A 20,466-nucleotide genomic window follows, 5' to 3' on the forward strand; every position below is an offset into this window, starting at 1 on the left:
TCTACTTTCTGGTTGCCTAGTCTTAGTAAACCCATCACCTTGCTTCGTAATTCACGTTCGGGAAGAATGGCCTTGAGGTCCTTCCTTGATTTCTTTGACAGCTTAGCTGCAATAATTCTTTATTCATATTTCATGGGGCATGGCCTCTTGCTCTACCTGTTTTTCTAGTTACTGCCTCCAGAGCCACTTGGTGGAGCTGTTCTCCTTCTAATTAAAGAAGTCCCAAACTGGGAAGGGAAAATACATGATTCATGAGTGGGCGCGGTCCTCTTGCATCCGGGTTTCTGGGGGTGGGGCTCAGGGTTTTGTTCCGGCCTTGGGCTCTGCCGCCGCCATCTTGTGTCGGCTGCTGGCGTGAAGGAGGGTGGCAGGGAAGACCACAACCACAGCGGTCAGGGGAGGAGAAGGCGACAGTGATTCTAGCTGGCCCAGGCAGCAGGAGGAGGAGGAAAAAGAGGAGGGTGGCGGCCGAGCTTGATTTCGGCTCCTTGAGGAGTTGGCGGCGGCGCGACCCGGGGAACCGGCATTGGTAATAGCTTTTCTCTGCACCTGGCTCGAAGCGCAAGGGCTCTGGGAGGTATGGGAGGGTCCCTGCTGGCTCTTTGCCAGCCCGATGTCTGAGTGCACTGCAGTGTCCTGGGGACTAGGAATTACTAGACAAGTGGGTGGGGGGGCTGCAAATCCTAGGGGTGGATCATTTCTGTCTGGGACCACCCCTATTCCCTTGGGCTCTGAAATCTGACCTTGACATCAGACCCCTATCTCTGCTTCTGGAGACTTTTGGCTCAGCACTATAACCACATACCTTGATCCGATCCTGAGCCTTGCATTTCCTATCAGAACTCCCGCACAGTCTCCCATAAAGGTACCGGAATTCGGCGTCGCTGCTCGTGAAAGCCGTCCATACTTGTGTGCTATTTGAAGACCTGTCCCAAAATCTCCCTTGAGACTCTTCCTAGCCCTTTAGTATTTGCTCTCATGGCTTAAGAGGGGCCAGACTTCAGGAAAGGTCCGCGTGGCCTTCCTTTCCGAAAGAAGAGCCTTGTCTACCATTTTCATCCAGAATCTCCCCTCCCCCCACCCCAGGATACTATCTGTCCTTAGAGCTGCCGTCTAGATTAAACCTGGTAAAAAGCTCTCTTCCTGGCCTTTCCGCGGGAAACCCATTCCTACATTTGAGATCTCCCAATACCACTTTAAGTTAGCATCCTCCATCGCGGACACCTGGCATTCTTAGACTCTTTTCAAAGAACTGCCTGCTTTTAGGGACCCCCCCCCCTTTTCATGCTCTCATTGTTCTTAAAGCATCGTCTCCTCTATCAGCCATCCTTAACCTCCAGTATATTTCCTTTAGTCTCTCAGGGGACTAGACACCAGGGAAGACCTGTTTAGACACACTTCTCCGTTAGGAATCTCTTGCCACCGTCTACTCTTTCAGACTCTGGATTTGCAGCCTCATCTGCCAGACGGTCTCATCCTAGACCCAATTTTTGCCTTCAAAGGCAGACCAGCATTCTAGCTCTATTTTTATAGATCCCTTAATCTAACAACAGGCCTCAGAATCTGCCCTCATCCTTTTTAAAGGTTCCTAGTATCATCATTCAGAGAGTGTCAGCTTTTGCTTTTGACTTCTGAACCTCTATCACTATCAGATACCCCTTTCCTCAACAGGCCCATTTATCTTCCACAGGAGTAGAATACCTCAGTATCTATTTACTGTGGAGTTGCAGAATTGATTAGAGAAACCTAACTCCATTTGATGATCTAGCCAGCATTTGCTTGGTAACGTATTATTGTCATCATTATTACAGAGTTTTACTGTGTGGCTTTGCCTGGTCTCAGACTCTTAGAGACCACTAGCCTGCTTCTGCCTCACTAGTACTGGTATCAAAGGTGTACACCACCATGCTTAGCTCTTAGTAACCTTTTTAAGTCTTGAACTATCTGGAATTCATTTTCCCTTCTTCACCCTATCAGCAGCTGTGTGTGGTACCTGTTTAGATCCACACAAGGCCTTTGTTGCTCCATTAGAAATCTCTCTCCAAGAGTCTGCCCTCAGAGACCTCTCAGCCTCTTAGCACTTAATCTCACAGCTTCTTGGCACTATAGTGTCAGCATCAAAGACGTTTTTCTGTGCATTCCCTTATTTTTGGTGAAGAGTTTCTATCACTAGAATCTAAGACTGTAAGCCCTAGCATCTTCCTGCAGTAGTCTCAGGGTCTACATTCTCCCACCTCTTTCTAGAGACCCAGATTTAAATCTTTATTAATACCTCTGTCCAATACCCTTACCATTTATAAGGCCTGCTAAGGTCGCTTTTGGGTCTCGGTCTCTCTCTCTCTCTCTCTCTCTCTCTCTCTCTTTTAATTTTTTTTAAATCAATGTTATTTGGGGGGGGGCTCTTATTATTTTCTTTCACAGCTCCTTGAACTCAGTCATTTTCTCTGATGCCTTTGTCAAGACTTCTCATTTAAAAACTCCCAGAAGGCTTGACAAGCCTCAGCATCCTCCCCTATACAGTATCTTTTCCACCTCAGTCAGCTGGCTCTGCTTTCTAAGAGTACCCCCAGGTTCCCCTGCTCAGCCTTTTCGGCCTTTCTCTGCTTTGGGAATAGAATATTCTCAGGCTTCAGTCATCAGTTTGGAGACCCCAGGTAACTTTGAAATGCTTTTATTTCAGCTTTGCCAAGTAAGTTTTGGAAACTATATTCTAACGGAGAAGGCTGAGCACATGTTGAGGGAGAAAGGATGGAAACTGGTTTTGGTTTTTTATTTATTTTTGGAATTTTTAGCTCTTGTCTAGTCTCTGCCCCAGCTTCCTCCTGCTTGCCTTGATAAAGGGGCTTTCCAAAACTTGGCAATTGAAATCTTCCTTTTTATATTCTTTTTTTGAAATAAAGTCTCATTGTACAGTTCAGATTGGTCTCAAACTTCATCCTGCTTCTGCCTCCTAAGTGTTGCGGTTGTGGGCTTGTACTACCACACCTGACTTCCAAGTCCACTTTTGAACAGTGATCCCAAACCTGCTTACTTAGATAGACCCTTGCTGCCAGCACTGGGTGAGGATGGAGAGATAAAGGGCTGATAAAGATCGCTCTGGCTCTGGATCTTGTCTGATGTAGGGAGTGGAGAAAGAATATGCCCAGAACAAACCTACCAATGACAAGGGAAAGGCGATAACTAAGTAATGGAGGACCCCGTGGCTGTCTTGGGAGGAGCCTCTGTCCTCAAGTCCTTGAGTTTTGACCACAGATAGCCTCTTTTAGCCTCATCAGGAGGACAGTTCCTTTTCTCCCAGCTTTTGGAGAAAATGAGCTTAGAGGAAATAAGATCTCTATGTCAAGTCACTGCCAGTAAATGCAAAATAGGAATTACCTTTGTCCCCCTCCTAGGTTATCAATTCTCTTCCTAAACAAGTTGGATCTAAACATTCCCTGCAACTGCACTAGCAGACTTTGACCCTAGGCAGCCTTCTACTTCCCCTCTTCCTTTCTTTACCACCCATCTCTGAGTAGTCTGGACTGGACCCAAAGCCACATTCTGACACTCCTCATCTAGAAAAACCATACAAACTGACTGGACAAAGCACATGAGCCAGGGCAAGTGAGAGAAGTTCTTCAAGCTTTCACTTTCTATCTATGGTAAAAGTACGCTTATGTAGTTCACAGGCATTGTTGGCATTAGACAAAGCCCTTTACTCTTGTGACTCATGGGGTAACTAGCAGGGAGCTATTGTCATTGTGTTCATATTAGAATGTGACAGTGCCAAGATGGAATCTTAGATATGGCGGTGGTCTTAAGGGTCAGAAAAGGCTTCATTGTAAGAGCAGTTGTGTGAACAGAAAACTCAGGGTATATGCAAAGGCTTGGTGCTTTGAAGAGCCATTGGGGCTACAAAGTGATTCTAGGCCCTATCTTGTATTTATTTATAAGCATCTGAATCCACCACCATTAGACTTCACTTCTAACAGCAGGCTATATTGTCATCCCACCTAGTATATCACTAGTATATCCCATCTAGTATATCACATAATCACATGAGCTCAGGTTTTCTCATTTGTTCAACAGGGACCTTAAGCCCTGCCTTGCAGGGTCGGGACAATTGAGAGCATGAAATTTGCTAACTCTGAGAAGTGGCTTGGACTTCAGAGTCATTGGATCTGGTCTGATCCCAGTTCAACCACTCTGAGTGGGAACTTTGGTCAAGTCACCAAACATGCCTGAATGAATTTTTTCCTTCCATGTGAGCTGGGGTAAATAGTAGTTCAATTCCCATAGGGTTGCCCCGAGGACAGACAGCGACAAGGCTAGTAAAGTGCTAGTGTGCCCTCTGATGCAGAGAAGTCTCCTGGTAAATATTCATTTATCATTACTGCTAACCTGTTGAAGGGATTTCACCTGCTGAAGAGACTTTAGAAGTGTTGTAGTTAGCTGGGTGGTGGTGGCGCATGCCTTTAATCCCAGCACTTGGGAGGCAGAGACAGGCGGATTTCTGAGTTCGAGGCCAGCCTGATCTACAGAGTGAGTTCCAGGACAGCCAGAACTACACAGAGAAACCCTGTCTCGAAAAACCAAAAGAAAAAAAAAGTGTTGTAGTTTTCTCTCTTCGTGCAGCCTGTTTTATTGGCCTGGGTTGTTGTCTATTCCTAAAACTGGGAGAAAGGCTTGGGCTTTGTAAAGCTCTTCCCCGAGCCCTCCTAGGGCCTGTGGTCTATCTTTTCTCATCTCAGCAACCCATAGAGCTATATCATCACCCATTTTGCAAAGTGAGGGAACAGCTCTACATGATACTTATCAGGGACAAGGTTTGAAACCTGAGTATTTCCTGAGTCCACATCTGTCCTCTAATTTTCCCACAATGGTCTTCTTCCTTTTACTCCATAGGATTGGCGCCTTTTCCTTATGCTTGGCTAGGGAAAGACAAAATGACTTAGCAGTCAGCTGTGTGGATTTGCAAGCCAAACCACCTTGGTTCAAATCTTGAGTGGTGTGATCCTGGACAAGCGACTTCATCTTTCTGTGCTAGTTTCTTTCCTAATGTAGATTTGCTAATACTTAAATCTTCCCCCACTATTACCAGTAATAAGTAGAAAAATAGTTTAAGGTTAATCAAGGCTACATGGTGAGACCCTGTATTTAAAACAAACAAACAAACAAACCAGAAAGTATCCTCATGTATCCTAGGCTTAACCTCTGGCCTGTCTTTCTCCCCTAGATGTCCAGCTCGCCGCTGTCCAAGAAACGTCGCGTGTCCGGGCCTGATCCAAAGCCGGGTTCTAACTGCTCCTCTGCACAGTCCGTGCTGTCCTCAGTGTCCTCAGTGCCAACCAACGTGAGTATCTTCTCTCTGGAGAGTGGCAGGTGTGGTGGTAGGAAAGGAAGTCTTTCATATTACTCTCCATTTGCCCACACCTCACTCATGCATGTTGTCCTGAACCCATTCTTGTTCTCTGTCTCCAGGGAATGGCGAAGAATGGCAGTGAAGCAGACATAGACGAGAGTCTTTACTCCCGGCAGCTGTAAGTCAGGCTGAAGTCTGCCTGAGGTGGGAAGGGGCACTGAAACAACTGGATGGGGTGGGCTGGACCATGACCTGGAATACCCTTTAACTTCACAGGTATGTTTTGGGCCATGAGGCAATGAAAATGCTCCAGACATCCAGCGTCCTTGTTTCAGGCTTGCGGGGCTTGGGTGTAGAAATTGCTAAGAACATCATCCTTGGTGGGGTCAAGGCTGTCACCCTACATGACCAAGGCACTACCCAGTGGGCTGATCTCTCCTCCCAGGTACCACTTCCCAACATCCTTTTCCCTGGTGAGATACCTGCTTCTCTGTGCCACAGCCTTATCCTCCTGCCCACCTGTCTCTTACAGTTTTACCTTCGGGAGGAGGACATTGGTAAAAATCGAGCGGAGGTGTCCCAGCCCCGACTTGCTGAACTCAACAGCTATGTACCTGTCACTGCCTACACTGGGCCTCTTGTTGACGACTTCCTTAGTGGCTTCCAGGTACTTGATTGCTCAGCCTCCTGCTTGATTTTCATAGAAAGAACTCATGTTCTGGGTTTTTGGTACTATTCACTATTTAATATGTTGTCTTGGGCATCAAGCATTATTCATGAGAGCAGAGAAGGTGCAGACAATAAGAGACCTTGGACCTGCCTTTGGGAAAAAGATGGAGACAATGTCCTGCTATGAGTGTCTAGCTCTTCTAGTGTAACTTTAGGCAGGTTACTTAGATCTTGGGCCTTACTCTTCTTTCCATTTTCAGAATAGGAATGGCAACAGTACTGACTTATGGGGTTCCTATGAGGATTAGGCGAGGAGAATAGCAGCTTGGACCCAGGAAAGATGGCACAGGCATTTACTAGTTAAAAAGCCTAGGCTGTGAGAACTGAAAGTCTGCCTCAGGGGCTGAGGTCCCCAAGGGTCAAGGTACTGTATGTAGCAACAACACTCAGACATAGTAGTTGGAGCTCATCCTGGTGGGCATAGAAGGTAGAGAGAGCAGTTTCAAAAATTGTAGTGGAGTGGGCACCATCTTGAGAACCACCAACAGGTAGGTATTGTAAGAGTGAGCTCAGACTTTGGCATGAAACCATTTCGCCCTGCCTCTCTCCAGGGCATGGCACATGGCACAATTGTAGGCAGTTAGCAAACAAATGAGTCAGCTGTTCTGCAGTCTGTGCCCAGTACCATTCTACCTTCCCCAACATGCTCTAAGCTTTCGTTTTCTCTTTGCCGTGTTTTCCTCTCACTGAATCTGATCCTCAGAAGGTCTTTAAGAGAGAGGCCTGGAGGATCAGGAGGATAACTGCCTTCAGGACTGCCTGTACCTCTTCCCACCAGTTTTTGTTATTATTGTTTCTTCTCTCCTTCCTCCTAGTTCTGGCCTCTTGACCTGAGCTCTATTCCTCCACAGGTGGTGGTCCTTACCAACAGCCCCCTGGAAGACCAGCTGCGCGTGGGTGAGTTCTGTCATAGCCGTGGCATCAAGCTAGTAGTGGCAGATACAAGAGGCCTATTTGGGTGAGTACAAGAGGCCTATTTGGGTGAGTACCACTTCTGCATGCCTTTCCCCACAACCTTTTCTAGACCAAGACCCTCATCCCTCTTTTACAACCTACGTTTTATATTGTATGTGTTCACCTCTCCTTGTGTGACATTAGTGCTGCTGTATCTCCGCTGTGTTTTCCCAAGTTTGTTCAGCACACATCCAGTGTACCTTGAAAGATGCCTCGGGCCTTGTGTGGGCCTCAGGCATCAGTCCTCTTACCACTCTCTACAGGCAACTTTTCTGTGATTTTGGAGAGGAAATGGTCCTCACAGATTCCAATGGGGAGCAGCCACTCAGTGCTATGGTTTCAATGGTCACCAAGGTAAGGAAATCAGCCCCAGGAGTCTTGGCAGACAGATAGGCAATGGCAGCCATCTCTATACTCTTATACCTAGACTTGCTTCTGAGGCTTACTCTTTTTTAACCAGGACAACCCTGGTGTGGTTACCTGCCTTGATGAGGCCCGACATGGCTTTGAGACTGGTGACTTCGTCTCATTCTCAGAAGTACAGGGCATGATCCAACTCAATGGATGTCAGCCCATAGAGATCAAAGTTCTGGGTGAGCTGGGGCCATGGGCTTTACATAGGGGAACTGGCTAGGAGATTTAAAAGAGAGGAGTCTCTGGGTTCAGAGTGATGGGAGCTATATCCTGAGTGCCTGACGTGGATCAGAGAACCTAGGATCCCACTAGAGCCAATGGACATGGGGAAGAAGGGCCAACTATTTGAATGTTAATAGGAGCATGGGCCCCTAGGATCTGAGTTGAGGAAAAGGAGCTTCTTGTATTTTGAACAGGGCAGATCAAAAGATCTGATCATGTGTAAACTGATTTGGGAAAAAGCAACCTATCAGTGTAGACTTGGGACCAGGGACATGACAGTCTCATGGTGTCTGAACTAGCTCTGAAGCAGAGGGAAGATAGTGTCTGGTTCCTAATGAGGACTGTGGTTGAAGGAATATCTGGTGTCTACCTTGGGTCAGGCATACGTTCTTTTTCCTTGTCTCTTGAGTTTTGTAAACCTTAAGGAGGGCATGGAAGACTGACAGCTTGCCTCCCTGTCTACTCTAGGTCCATATACCTTTAGTATCTGTGACACTTCCAGCTTCTCTGACTACATCCGTGGAGGCATCGTCAGTCAGGTCAAAGTACCTAAAAAGATTAGCTTTGTGAGTATTGGGGGCAGTAATTCATTGTGTATGTTTCTAGAACAGTGGTTCCCAACTTTCCTAATGCTAACAAGACAGTTCCTTGTATTGTGGTGACCCCAAACCATAAAATTATTTTCATTGCTACTGTTATGAAATGTAATGTAGGGCTGGGCAGTGGTGGCGCACACCTTTAATCCCAGCACTTGCGAAGCAGAGGCAGGCGGATTTCTGAGTTTGAGAGTTCCAGACTAGCCTGGTCTACAGAGTGAGCTCCAGGACAGCCAGGGCTACACAGAGAAACCCTGTCTCAAAAACCAAAAAAAAAAAAAAAGAAAGAAAGATAGAAAGAAAGAAAGAGATGACCTCTGCTGAGATGTGGCAGAAAGAAAGAAATGTAGTCTAAGTGTTTTGCCAAGGGTGTGACCTATCAGTTCCAAATTCTCTGTTTATTCCTTCTCTTCTTATATGCTGCTTTCCTGCAGAAATCCTTGCCAGCATCACTGGTAGAGCCTGACTTTGTGATGACTGACTTTGCCAAATATTCTCGCCCTGTCCAACTGCATATTGGCTTCCAAGCTCTGCACCAGTTCTCTGCTCAGCACAACCGACCACCTCGACCACGAAATGAGGTAGGTAGTTGGGCCAGCAGCCAGTCTGGATAGAAATCCTTGGTGCTAAAGGCTCACCCATACCTGTGCTTGTCAACTGTCCATCCCTTGACAGTAGCCTGAGAAATCCTTGTGTTCTTTGCCCTACCAGGAAGATGCAACAGAACTGGTGGCCCTAGCTCAGGCTGTGAATGCTCGGTCCTCATCTGCAGTAAAACAGGAGAACTTGGATGAAGACCTTATTCGGAAGCTAGCTTATGTTGCTGCTGGGGACTTGGCACCCATAAATGCTTTCATTGGGGGCCTTGCTGCCCAGGAAGTCATGAAGGTCAGTGGGATTTCTTCTTGCCTCTTACTTGTATCCAAATGTGTGAGGGCTTGATTAACACTGGCCACTTACTCTTTCCTTCTCCTTCACTAGGCCTGCTCAGGAAAGTTTATGCCCATCATGCAGTGGTTGTACTTTGATGCCCTTGAATGTCTCCCAGAGGACAAAGAGGCTCTGACAGAGGAGAAGTGCCTCCCGGTATGTGAATGGGGTGGAGGGAAGGCATTATTTGGGGGTATTTCTCGGGAAGCTTCTCTCTGACTCTCTTCACTTGATGTTCCTCAGCGTCAGAACCGTTATGATGGGCAGGTAGCTGTATTTGGGTCAGACCTTCAGGAGAAGCTGGGCAAGCAAAAGTACTTCCTGGTGAGTGGTCTTATTGGACACCTAGAGTGTTCACCTCCCTTGGTCTCTGGCTACTTTTGGGGGTTCTCTTCTGCATTATAAAGGGGAGAGTCTTATCTCTTTAACCTGTTAACCTCTTGGTCTCATCTTCAGATTATGAAAGGTCATTTCTTACAGCCCTGGGACTTGGACATGTGGCAGTAGACCTTTTTGCTCTATCATATTGTTTCCAGCAGGCATGAGGAACCTGGGGTGGCTTTGTTTCTCTACTTGTATCACCCAGACTTGCCTCTGTTTCTCTTCTTGCCTATTTCTTAGGTGGGTGCAGGGGCCATTGGCTGTGAATTGCTCAAGAACTTTGCCATGATTGGGCTAGGCTGTGGAGAGGGTGGAGAGGTCGTGGTCACAGACATGGACACCATTGAGAAGTCAAATCTAAACCGACAGTTTCTCTTCCGGCCCTGGGATGTCACGGTGAGATGGATGGGAGTAGGGGATGGGTCTCTGACATCTCATTTTCTTGTCCTTATCTTATCCACGGTATTTCTGGTAAAAATATACTTACCTTTCCTTTGGCCTTTCTCACCTCTGTTTCTGTCATTCTTTTAGCAAACATTAAGTAGCCTTACCTTATCAGTAATTTTTTTAATCTCTTTTTTTTTCTCTTTTTTTTTTCTTTTTTTTTTTTTTTTTTTTTTTGGTTTTTCGAGACAGGGTTTCTCTGTATAGCCCAAGCTGTCCTGGAACTCACTCTGTAGACCAGGCTGGCCTCGAACTCAGAAATTCGCCTGCCTCTGCCTCCCAAGTGCTGGGATTAAAGGCGTGCGCCACCACCGCCCGGCCCTCTTTTTTTTTCTAAACAACCATCAAGTCAGTTTCTTCTCTTTTCTTTTTCTTTATCAGTACTGGGGGTTGAATCTAGAGCTAGTTATAAAGACTACCACTGAGCTGCCCTTTCATTTCCTTTTTCCATTGACTTTAAAAAAGATTTATTTATTGCTAGGTGTGTTGTGGCACGTCTTTTTTTACCCATTAATTTATTTATTCACTTTACATCCCGATCACAGTCCTCCTCCAACATACGCAGCAGCATTGCAGCTTGGTCTTCATGCAGCTTTCCATCTCAGGCCTGGCCATGTAGTATTACCTTAGAATATTCTGCTAAGCCAGGGATCCTCCTGAACTCAGGGCCTGGTTCTTCTAGCAATCGATGAGTGTTCAGGGAACAGCTCTCTGTGATGTCGCATGAGTTCACCCATGTTCTACCCTCAACTACATCTCCTGATTTCACAGAAGTTAAAGTCTGACACTGCCGCTGCAGCTGTGCGCCAGATGAATCCTTACATCCAGGTGACAAGCCACCAGAACCGTGTAGGTCCTGACACAGAGCGCATCTATGATGATGATTTTTTCCAAAATTTGGATGGTGTGGCCAATGCCCTGGACAATGTAGATGCTCGTAAGTTTTGAAGGCCAGTAAAGAAAGCAAGGGCAAAAGAGTGAGAGTCTAGGTTTTCCTGTTCTCTTCCAGTATGCCTTTCCTTGTCTCAGGGCTGTCTCATCCTTGTCCCCACCCCCATCATACAGGCATGTACATGGATCGCCGCTGTGTGTACTATCGGAAGCCACTGCTAGAGTCTGGCACACTGGGTACGAAGGGCAACGTGCAGGTGGTGATCCCCTTCCTGACAGAATCATACAGCTCTAGCCAGGATCCACCAGAGAAATCCATCCCCATTTGTACCCTGAAAAACTTTCCCAATGCCATCGAACATACTCTGCAGGTGAGTGGTACTCAGAGGAAAGGAAAGAGGCAGACCGTGTTTCCCAGGCCCTTGGCTTCCTGGTATTTACAGACCTAAGCATAAAAAATATGTTCTTCTAGCACCTTTCTTTCCATCTGGCAGTTTAGCATTTCTGAAAAGACTTTAGTCTTCTTGTGATTCCTACTTTTGAGGGTTTTTTTCCAGTATGTTGACAGGTAAATGTCTTGGCTTACCAGTAGTTGAGAGATTAAGGCAAGAGTATTGCTGTGAGGTCAAGGCCACTTAGACTACAAAACAAGACCTTAATCAGAGAAAAACGAAACAAATAAAAGAATGGTGAATGCTGAAGTATCATTCCTCATCTAAGTCAACAGTGTTTTGTCATGTTTTCTTAAGATTGATAGGCTAGGTGTGGTGGCATACACCTTTGATCTCAGCACTGAAGTGGCAGAGGCAGGTGGATTTTTTACATCTTCTCATTAGACGTCAGTGAATAACATAACTGTCAGTCCATCCATAACCACTTAGAGATAGCTCAGCCGTTAAGAGCATTGGCTGTTCTTCCAGAAGACCTGAGATTCCAAGCATCCATGTGGCCATTTACAATGACAATGGTGCTACCTCCAGCTCCAAGGGATCTGATGCCCTGAATGGGTACTGCATGCATGTAATGCACTACCATACATGCAGAACACTCATACACGTAATTTTAAAATTGAGGCTGAAGAGATGCCTTGGTGGTTAAGACCACTTGCTATTACAGAAGACTGAGGTTCAGTTTCTAACACCTATGCGGCAGTTCACAACTGTCTGTAATTGTAGTTCCAGGGCATCCAGTGCCTTTTTCTCGCCTCTCTGGGTACCTGTACACACAGTGTGCATATAAAAATATTTTTTGTGCCGGGCGGTGGTGACGCATGCCTTTAATCCCAGCACTTGGGAGGCAGAGGCAGGCAGATTTCTGAGTTCGAGGCCAGCCTGGTCTACAGAGTGAGTTCCAGGACAGCCAGAGCTATACAGAGAAACCCTGTCTCGAAAAACCAATCAAAAAAATTTTTTTTAAAAAAATAAACCTATACCACACTTTTATGGCTTCACACTGTGTAGCTGAGGTTGACGTTGAACTGTTCCTTCTGTCTCCATTTTCATGCTAAGCAAATAGTTCTTTCCCTCTCTTCTAGTTATTGTCTCTAGCACACGATATTTAGCTTTTCCTGTCTATTGTACAAAACCGAGTTTAATGCTAGTATGTTACAATGATATTTTATATATGATGCACATATGGAGCAGTGCTGTATATCATGGAACTAAAATGTTACGACGTTACCACATCAATGTGATAAGCTCCTGGGCCACAAGGATAGCTGTAGTGCTCTCAGAAGAATTCTAAGTGGAGTGCTGGAGTCCAACACATTCAGGATGGATAGAGGGGTAGGAAAAGACAAGTCCTGTCTATCACACACCCCACTTCTGACCCTGCTGTTCCAAAGTGGCTGTGTTAATTTTGTGTGCCCACCAGTCTCACTGGGGCATGTGTAACCTTGAACTTATTTGTGCCTTAACATTCTTCCTCTCTCACTGGGCTGTTTAACTGGCACCATTTTAAGTATACATAGGAAAGAGGATAGAACTTCACAAAACTTTCCTGAGAAGTTCCTTCCTAGAGACTTAGGATTTATTATTGGATCGGATCTATTTTTGTTTGATTGCTTGTTTGTATTTTAGTACTAAAGACCAAACCTAGGGTTTAGGCAAACACTTCTCTACCATTTTTTTTTTTCTGAGTCAGGGTTGCTATTGTGTCCAGCATTGAACTTGGAGCAATCCTGTTTTTAAGTTGTAAAATACTGGGTTGGAGAGATGGCTCAGAGGTTAAGAGCACGCTGACTGTTCTTCCAGAGTTCAATTCCCAGCAACCACATGGTGGCTCACAGCCATCTGTAATTGGATCTGATGCCCTCTTCTGGTGTGTCTGAAGACAGTGACTGTACTCATATACATGAAATAAATAAATAAATCTTTAAAAAAACAAAAACAAAAAAAGTTGTAAAATACCCTTAGCCAATACACATTTTTTTTTTCTCAAGGCATAGTACACATGTACAGGTCTTTTTTTGTTGTTGGTTTTTTGTTTTTTTTGTTTTTTGGTTTTTGGTTTTTTTCGAGACAGTGTTTCTCTGTGTAGCCCTGGCTGTCCTGGAACTCACTCTGTAGACCAGGCTGGCCTCGAACTCAGAAATCTGCCTGCCTCTGCCTCCCAAGTGCTGGGATTAAAGGCATGCGCCACCACCTCCCGGCTACATGTACAGGTCTTAATGCATTTTTTCCTCACATACATTGGGATAGTTATTTCCCAGGTCAAGTTCATGAGGGAATGTGAAAGGTTGGAAGCTTTTGCTTTCCCAAAGTAGCTGGGTATTTCCTACTTGCATTGTCCATGATGACTGTCACAAGCCTGTAGAAGCTTATTTTGTGCGTTGTTCCATAAAATCCATTTGCTCTGCCTGCAGTGGGCTCGGGATGAATTTGAAGGTCTTTTCAAGCAGCCAGCAGAAAATGTTAATCAGTATCTCACGTGAGTAACTTCCACACCCCACTCTCTGGCCTGCCACCAAAGACATTCTCTGCTTTCTTCAGCTGTCACCCTCAATGCTAGATGCATACTTTTCAAAAGACACTGAATGTTTAGTTCTCACACTGTTGGAGGATCAAGGAGCTTTCATGGAGGAAGTAGGATTACACTGGAGCCTAGTTCTGTGGCCACTATATATAATCTTGCCCCTCTGTCCCCTCTACTCCCTAACAGAGACTCCAAATTTGTGGAGCGGACCTTGCGGCTGGCTGGTACCCAGCCACTGGAGGTGCTGGAAGCTGTGCAGCGCAGCCTGGTGCTGCAGCGACCACAGACTTGGGGCGATTGCGTGACCTGGGCCTGCCACCACTGGCACACTCAGTACTGTAACAACATCCGGCAACTGCTGCACAACTTTCCTCCCGACCAGGTAAGATGTTTGTCAGCATGGGTTTCCTTGCAACCAGTTTGCTGCAGACTTTAAATAGCTTCTCCCAGTTATTAGTCCAGATGTGGCTGGTGTCTGGGGCAAGAGATGTCAAAAAAAAAAAAAAACTTTTGTTTCATCCCTCATTCCTTGAAGCAAGAGAACTGGTTCTCTTGCTGTTCCTCTTCACTGTGCTGTTGGCTGTGTCTGAGCTGATTTTTATCAGGATTGTAGTGAACCTCGGGGCAGAGATTCTTGACTTGAGAGCAAGGGAGTCAGCATTTATTCAAATCCCAGTTTTCTCTAAACTTGGGCAAGTCATTTCTCTGTACCTTTCTTTAGCTTAAAGGAGGAATAGTTAGATATGTTTCACAGGGCCTTCTATGAGGATTCATTAGTATTTATTAATACTAAGAACATACCTGGTGATCCAGTCTAGACTAGCAAGTAAGTGTCTAAGAATTGATGGTTTTCTCAGCCAGGATCTTGCAGTATATAGGTCTTAGATGATTGACTCCAGCCCTCTTCGGGACCCAGCCAAGGTTAGTGAGTTGGGGTACATCTAGGATTGTCAGAGATCTTGCTCTTGAAACTTTCTTTCTTTGTTTTAGCTCACCAGCTCAGGGGCCCCTTTCTGGTCTGGACCCAAACGCTGTCCACACCCACTTACTTTTGATGTTAACAATGTAAGTCTTCTTATTGGGTTTCCTGGGGTCAGATACAGAGAGGATGGGTGGGAAGGAGGTGGTAGCTTCCCATCCAAGGGCAGATGTGTTAACCCTACCATGCTCTGCCTTCCCCTAGACATTGCATCTGGATTATGTGATGGCTGCTGCCAACCTTTTTGCCCAGACCTATGGGTTGACTGGCTCCCAAGACCGAGCTGCTGTGGCCTCACTCCTGCAGTCAGTACAAGTCCCAGAGTTCACCCCCAAGTCTGGTGTCAAGATCCATGTTTCTGACCAGGAGTTGCAGAGCGCCAATGCCTCTGTTGGTGAGGGTGATTGGCCATTTGGTCAGAATTCACTGCCCCTATCTGTCCCTAGTTTCTTTAGTCTTCTACTAATAGCTCTGTGACTTCACCTTCCTTCGTACCTCCCTCCCCTGAAATGAAGACAATCTGTTGGGGGTTCCATCTCTCCCTCCCTCTCACCCTCTATACCAGGAAAACAAACTTTGTTCTTCTTGCTTGGTGCATACTTGCCTTGGTTTTCTCTGCTTCTCAATCTGTTCATCTCGGAGCAATGATCTCCAGCGGGGGTCTTCTCCGTTGATTCTTACCCACTTTGTCTCATTCCAGATGTCCTATGTCTTCCCATCCATACATCTCTCCACCCTGATTCTCTGTATATGAGTTTACCCTAATGTTGCCCATCATAATTTGGTCCCATGCCTTCCCTTTTAAATATTTGAAATGTGTCTATAGCTCTGTAACCCCCCCCCCCCGTATTGTCCTCCCCTCTTCCCCATCCCCATCTTTTTTCTGAAATACCTGCTTTTTCATGTTCCTCTCTGTATATTTCCTTTAGTCTTTTCTTCCACCACCTCCACAGGTTCCCTCTAACTTTCTTCTGGCACATACCCTCTTCCCTATCTCATCCTCCATCTTGTCTCCTTTCCGTATCAAATCTGTCTCCCCTTGGATCCTTCCTGTATATTCATGCTCATATACTTCCCTATATCCCCACCACGTCTTCTGTGTCTCATACACGACTGACTGACACCCCATCCATCTGATCACTCTACTTTCTCTTAAGCTTTCTGTTGCTAGTGTCTCTCCAGATCTTGATAGCCTTTTTTCCTGCCTTTTTCAGGTTTGCTCTCTGTTCTGCTCTGCCCTTCCCCCTTTGGCCCTTGATTCTAGGATATCTCTCCAAAATCTTACCTGACTAACCCTTTGCCTTACCCTAAGGCTTTCTACCTCACTGTTTGCATCTAAAGGGCTGTGTTTTTCTTTTTGTGCAGATGACAGCCGTCTTGAAGAGCTGAAAGCCACGCTGCCCAGCCCAGACAAGTTGCCCGGATTTAAGATGTACCCCATTGATTTTGAGAAGGTGCTTTTGGAAGGGGCCTTGGATAGGATAGTTGGGGTGAGCTAAGCATAGACAGGGTTGTAAAGAATGGGGATCTAGGACTATGGAGCCAGTCCAAGCCTTTACAGTGATCAGATCATGGAATGCCACGTAGCTTTACTTCTGACAGACCAGCAAGTAATCGGCATTGGAGGATATTTTTATCCCAAGAGTCCAGAAAACTTATTGTCTGATCTACTCCTCTTATTCAGGATGATGACAGCAATTTCCACATGGATTTCATTGTGGCTGCATCCAATCTTCGGGCTGAAAACTATGATATTTCCCCTGCAGACCGACACAAGGTCGGGAGACTTTAAGGCTGATGTTCTGTCCACTCTCGGGCTCATGTTCCCTATATCCCATCCTCTTCTGTAGACCTTCAGTCTCTTATAAATGATAACATCTTCCTTGGTCCTTTCTCAGAGCAAGCTGATTGCAGGGAAGATCATCCCAGCCATCGCCACAACCACAGCCGCTGTGGTTGGCCTTGTGTGTCTGGAACTCTACAAGGTAGTTCAGGGGCACCAACAACTTGATTCCTACAAAAATGGTTTCCTGAACTTGGCTCTGCCCTTCTTTGGGTTCTCTGAACCTCTCGCCGCACCTCGTCACCAGGTAGGTGCCCACACACAAGATGGACCTGTAATAAAGTGTATCTCAATATAACTTGCTTTGGTTTACATTAGACCTGGTCACTAGGTCAGAGTTCCAATTGAAATATGCCTGCATCTTTTTTGCAAGAGTGCTAAGGACATAAAAGTCAGTAGATCAGAGTGATTGAGAAGATTGTGGGTAAAGATGAGAATAGGGTTCTCCTTGTGGCATAGGACCTGTCATTGTAAAGGTTCAGTGTTTACTTAGAGTGACACAGGAGCTATGAGAAGGCTTTGAACAAAAGGTTACGATCTCACTTAACTGGGTCTGCATGCATGGGGCAGGGAGGGTAGGAACTTGTGGAATGCCTCACATCCCATTCTCTCTTGTTGCAGTACTATAATCAAGAGTGGACATTGTGGGATCGCTTTGAAGTACAAGGGCTACAGCCTAATGGTGAGGAGATGACCCTCAAGCAGTTCCTTGACTACTTTAAGGTAAGGAGGTCCTTTCTCCCCCCCTACCTGGAGGACAAGGTGTATAGATAACTTTTTGACCCTCCTGGCATCATAACACTGCTGTTTCCCGCTCCTGCCTTCCAGACAGAGCACAAATTGGAGATCACAATGCTGTCCCAGGGCGTGTCCATGCTCTATTCTTTCTTCATGCCAGCTGCTAAGCTCAAGGAACGGTTGGATCAGCCGTGAGTAGGCTATTGCCAGGCAGGCTGGGAAAGGCCCTGTGTTCCTTGTGTTGGGTGGGGAGGCTCAGCTTTTGAAGCTATTCCACTCCTACCCATCACCTCTCCTGCCCTCACCTACCTCCCCTTCCTCTAATGCTTTGTCTTCCTGGCCCTCTTCCCTTATCCTTACCCCTTCCCCTAGGATGACAGAGATTGTGAGCAGAGTGTCAAAGAGAAAGCTGGGCCGCCATGTGCGGGCACTGGTGCTTGAGCTGTGCTGCAACGATGAAAGTGGCGAAGACGTCGAGGTCCCCTATGTACGATATACCATCCGCTGATCTCCGGGCATTCCCTAAGCCCCAGTCCTCCCTCCCCAGATCCTTTCCAACCCTGGTTTCCATTTGGCCTCAGGCAGTGGTCCATGTAGCCAAGCCTGGTCTTCCCTTATTACCCAGCAACCTTGAGACCCTCTCACCGCTGCTTTGTACCTTGTTTGGAACCTAAATCCCAATAAAAGGATAATAACCCAGATATAGCCATCCTGGCTGTCTCCAGGGAAGGGAGGAGTATCTCTGGAGTTCTCTGGTTCACATAAGTACCCCAATGGGCTACTCCAGCTATAAGCTTTCTTATAGCTGGGCAGAGAAAAGTGGAAGTTAATATCTCTTACGTAATCTACAAAACAGACATGAGGTACCAGTGAAGTTATGCAAAATCATATGGGTCCATATGATTTAAGTGACTTGAACTGGGTTCAAACTCTGCTTTCTTCATGATCATTAGCTGCCTCCATGTCCACTATGAAGAACACACTTAACAGTGATCAGGCCACAAGGGCTAAAATTAGCATGTTTGGGGCATTCTTCCTTAGGCAGATCCCTTCCCCGGTTTGAAGCAGCCAGACTCTGGGTCATCCTTTTGGTCTTTTGAGACAGTCTCTCTGTGTAGCCCTTGCTGTCCTGGTACTTGCTCTGTACACCAGGCTCACCTCAAATTCACAGAGATCTGCCTGCCTCTGCCTGCCCAGTGCTGGGACTAAAGGTGTGTGCCACCACTACCAGGCCTGAGCTCACCTTTACAGTCATAGTTTCCCATAGCACCGGGATTGCCTATACAGTTATTTCAAGACCATGCTGAGGAGCTCTGAACAACCTGTCTAAGGAACACTAATGTCATGAGGCACACAGCAGTTTTTATGGACATACTTGGCTAAGGATATCTGGAGAAGAAAGTGTTCTTTTCTCCGTCAGTCTGCCCATATATCCCCCTAGGAGGTACCTGGACCTCCTACCTTCCAGAGAAGAGCTGGCTCTGGGGCCAAGGAATAATTGGTTAGTGCAGATAGTAGCAGGAAGCTTATCAACAGTTCTATCAAGCCTACAGCAGCTGTGCACCATCCTTGTTTTAGCTGAGAGTGCCAAACAGTTGGAAACACCAACCTGGTTGGCCATGATGGATGTTTTTCCTTCATTGATTTCTGTCTCCAACATAGCTGGAAGCCAGTTTCTCTGTCTTACTTAGGAGTATGACCCTTTTCCACTTTAGTGAAATAGTTCATCCTGTCCCCAAACTTGGCCTAATTCCCATCACAGCCTGTCCCCACAGCTACTTTCCGAGCCAGCTCCTGGCCCTAGGCACAGTGTATGCTCTTGCCTATCTCTGCCTATACTTTTTTTTTTCTTGGCTTGATCTGTTGGATTCACCTTATTCTTCCATATAGTTCCTTTATAGTCTCCCACCATGCCACTTTGAGTGACAGAGGCAATTTGCTTCTGGTGTCTCATAGTGATAACTGTTCAGGATGAGTGGGGAAGTTTTCCCACTGTCGGCACTTGATTGCTGTTACTTCTCCAAGAAGACACCTGACATCTGCCCATTGTCTCCCCCCATTACAAGCAAGCACTACATAGAACATTCTGTGTACTGGTTTTCACATCTCAGCTCCTTCAAGGGCATACTGCATCCTTTGTTCTCTACTCTCTCATTGCAGCTGATTCTCTAGACATTTTGGCCTCTTTACCACCACTGCTCCTGAATTCCCTTGATACTTTACTGGTATCTGACACCCTTGTCCATCGAAACCAGCTTCAGAAGTTAGACGTGGTTCATGTCTCTAGTCCCAGCACACTGGAGGAGAATCAGAAGTTCAAGGCCAGCCTGGACTACATGAGACTCTCCTTTAAAACCAAAAGATTTAAAACAACCAGTTACCCCATAATTCTGACCATGTCTTAGATCACTACCATGCATACTCTTTTAGTGTTGTGTGTACACCATTACAAAAGCAGACTGATAGGAAACAGGGCTCAGCAAAGCCAGGGTTGGATCACCATTGGGCCCCCTGTATCCAGCAGACTTGCAACTATTTGCCATAAAATTATTCAACCATTTGTTTAGTGTTGACTGCCAGGCACTATTATTGGTATTTGGTACATATTAGCATCCTAAAGCTTATGAAACTTAGAATAGACAATAAATACAGCTAAGGTAAAAGTTGAGGGGCTGGATAGATGCTCTTCCAGAGGACTTGGGTTTGGCTTCCAGCACCTGAATTTCTGTTCATAACCATAACTCAAGTTCAGGAGTCTCATGGCCTCTTCTGGTCTGGACATAAGGCACAAATATGTACAGTTATACTTGCAATTTTTTAAATGTACGTTGATGTTTTTCCTTCATGGATAAGGGAATCAGATCCTCTGGAACAGGAGTTACAGACAGTTGTGAGCTGCCATACAGGTGCTGGGAACTGAACCTGGGTCACAGAACTGTCTCTGCCTCTTAAGAGTGCTGGGATTAAAGGGTTGCACCACCATGCCTGGCCTATACATTTTTTTAACCTCCCTCTCTCCTCTCTCCTCTCT

At 46.1% G+C, this 20,466-nt stretch overlaps 1 protein-coding gene across 1 annotated transcript; it reads left to right on the forward strand.

Annotated features, from left to right (window-relative positions):
* The first annotated feature begins 309 nt into the window (after positions 1-309).
* Uba1 (ubiquitin like modifier activating enzyme 1) lies at positions 310-18,136 on the forward strand. The gene is made up of 26 exons (XM_028776095.1): positions 310-529; positions 5,216-5,332; positions 5,461-5,519; positions 5,618-5,786; positions 5,874-6,008; positions 6,922-7,028; positions 7,288-7,378; positions 7,485-7,617; positions 8,129-8,226; positions 8,691-8,837; positions 8,968-9,144; positions 9,238-9,342; positions 9,430-9,510; positions 9,808-9,963; positions 10,783-10,948; positions 11,077-11,273; positions 13,766-13,830; positions 14,062-14,257; positions 14,866-14,940; positions 15,059-15,248; positions 16,220-16,308; positions 16,539-16,631; positions 16,753-16,944; positions 17,319-17,420; positions 17,526-17,626; positions 17,808-18,136. The coding sequence occupies exons 2-26, from the start codon at positions 5,216-5,218 to the stop codon at positions 17,941-17,943; spliced, it is 3,177 nt and encodes a 1,058-aa protein (XP_028631928.1). The 5' UTR covers positions 310-529; the 3' UTR covers positions 17,944-18,136.
* Positions 18,137-20,466: the final 2,330 nt, after the last annotated feature.

Source organism: Grammomys surdaster, unplaced genomic scaffold (genome assembly GCF_004785775.1).
Source record: "Grammomys surdaster isolate TR1022 unplaced genomic scaffold, NIH_TR_1.0 265, whole genome shotgun sequence".
NCBI classification, from domain to species: domain Eukaryota; kingdom Metazoa; phylum Chordata; class Mammalia; order Rodentia; family Muridae; genus Grammomys; species Grammomys surdaster.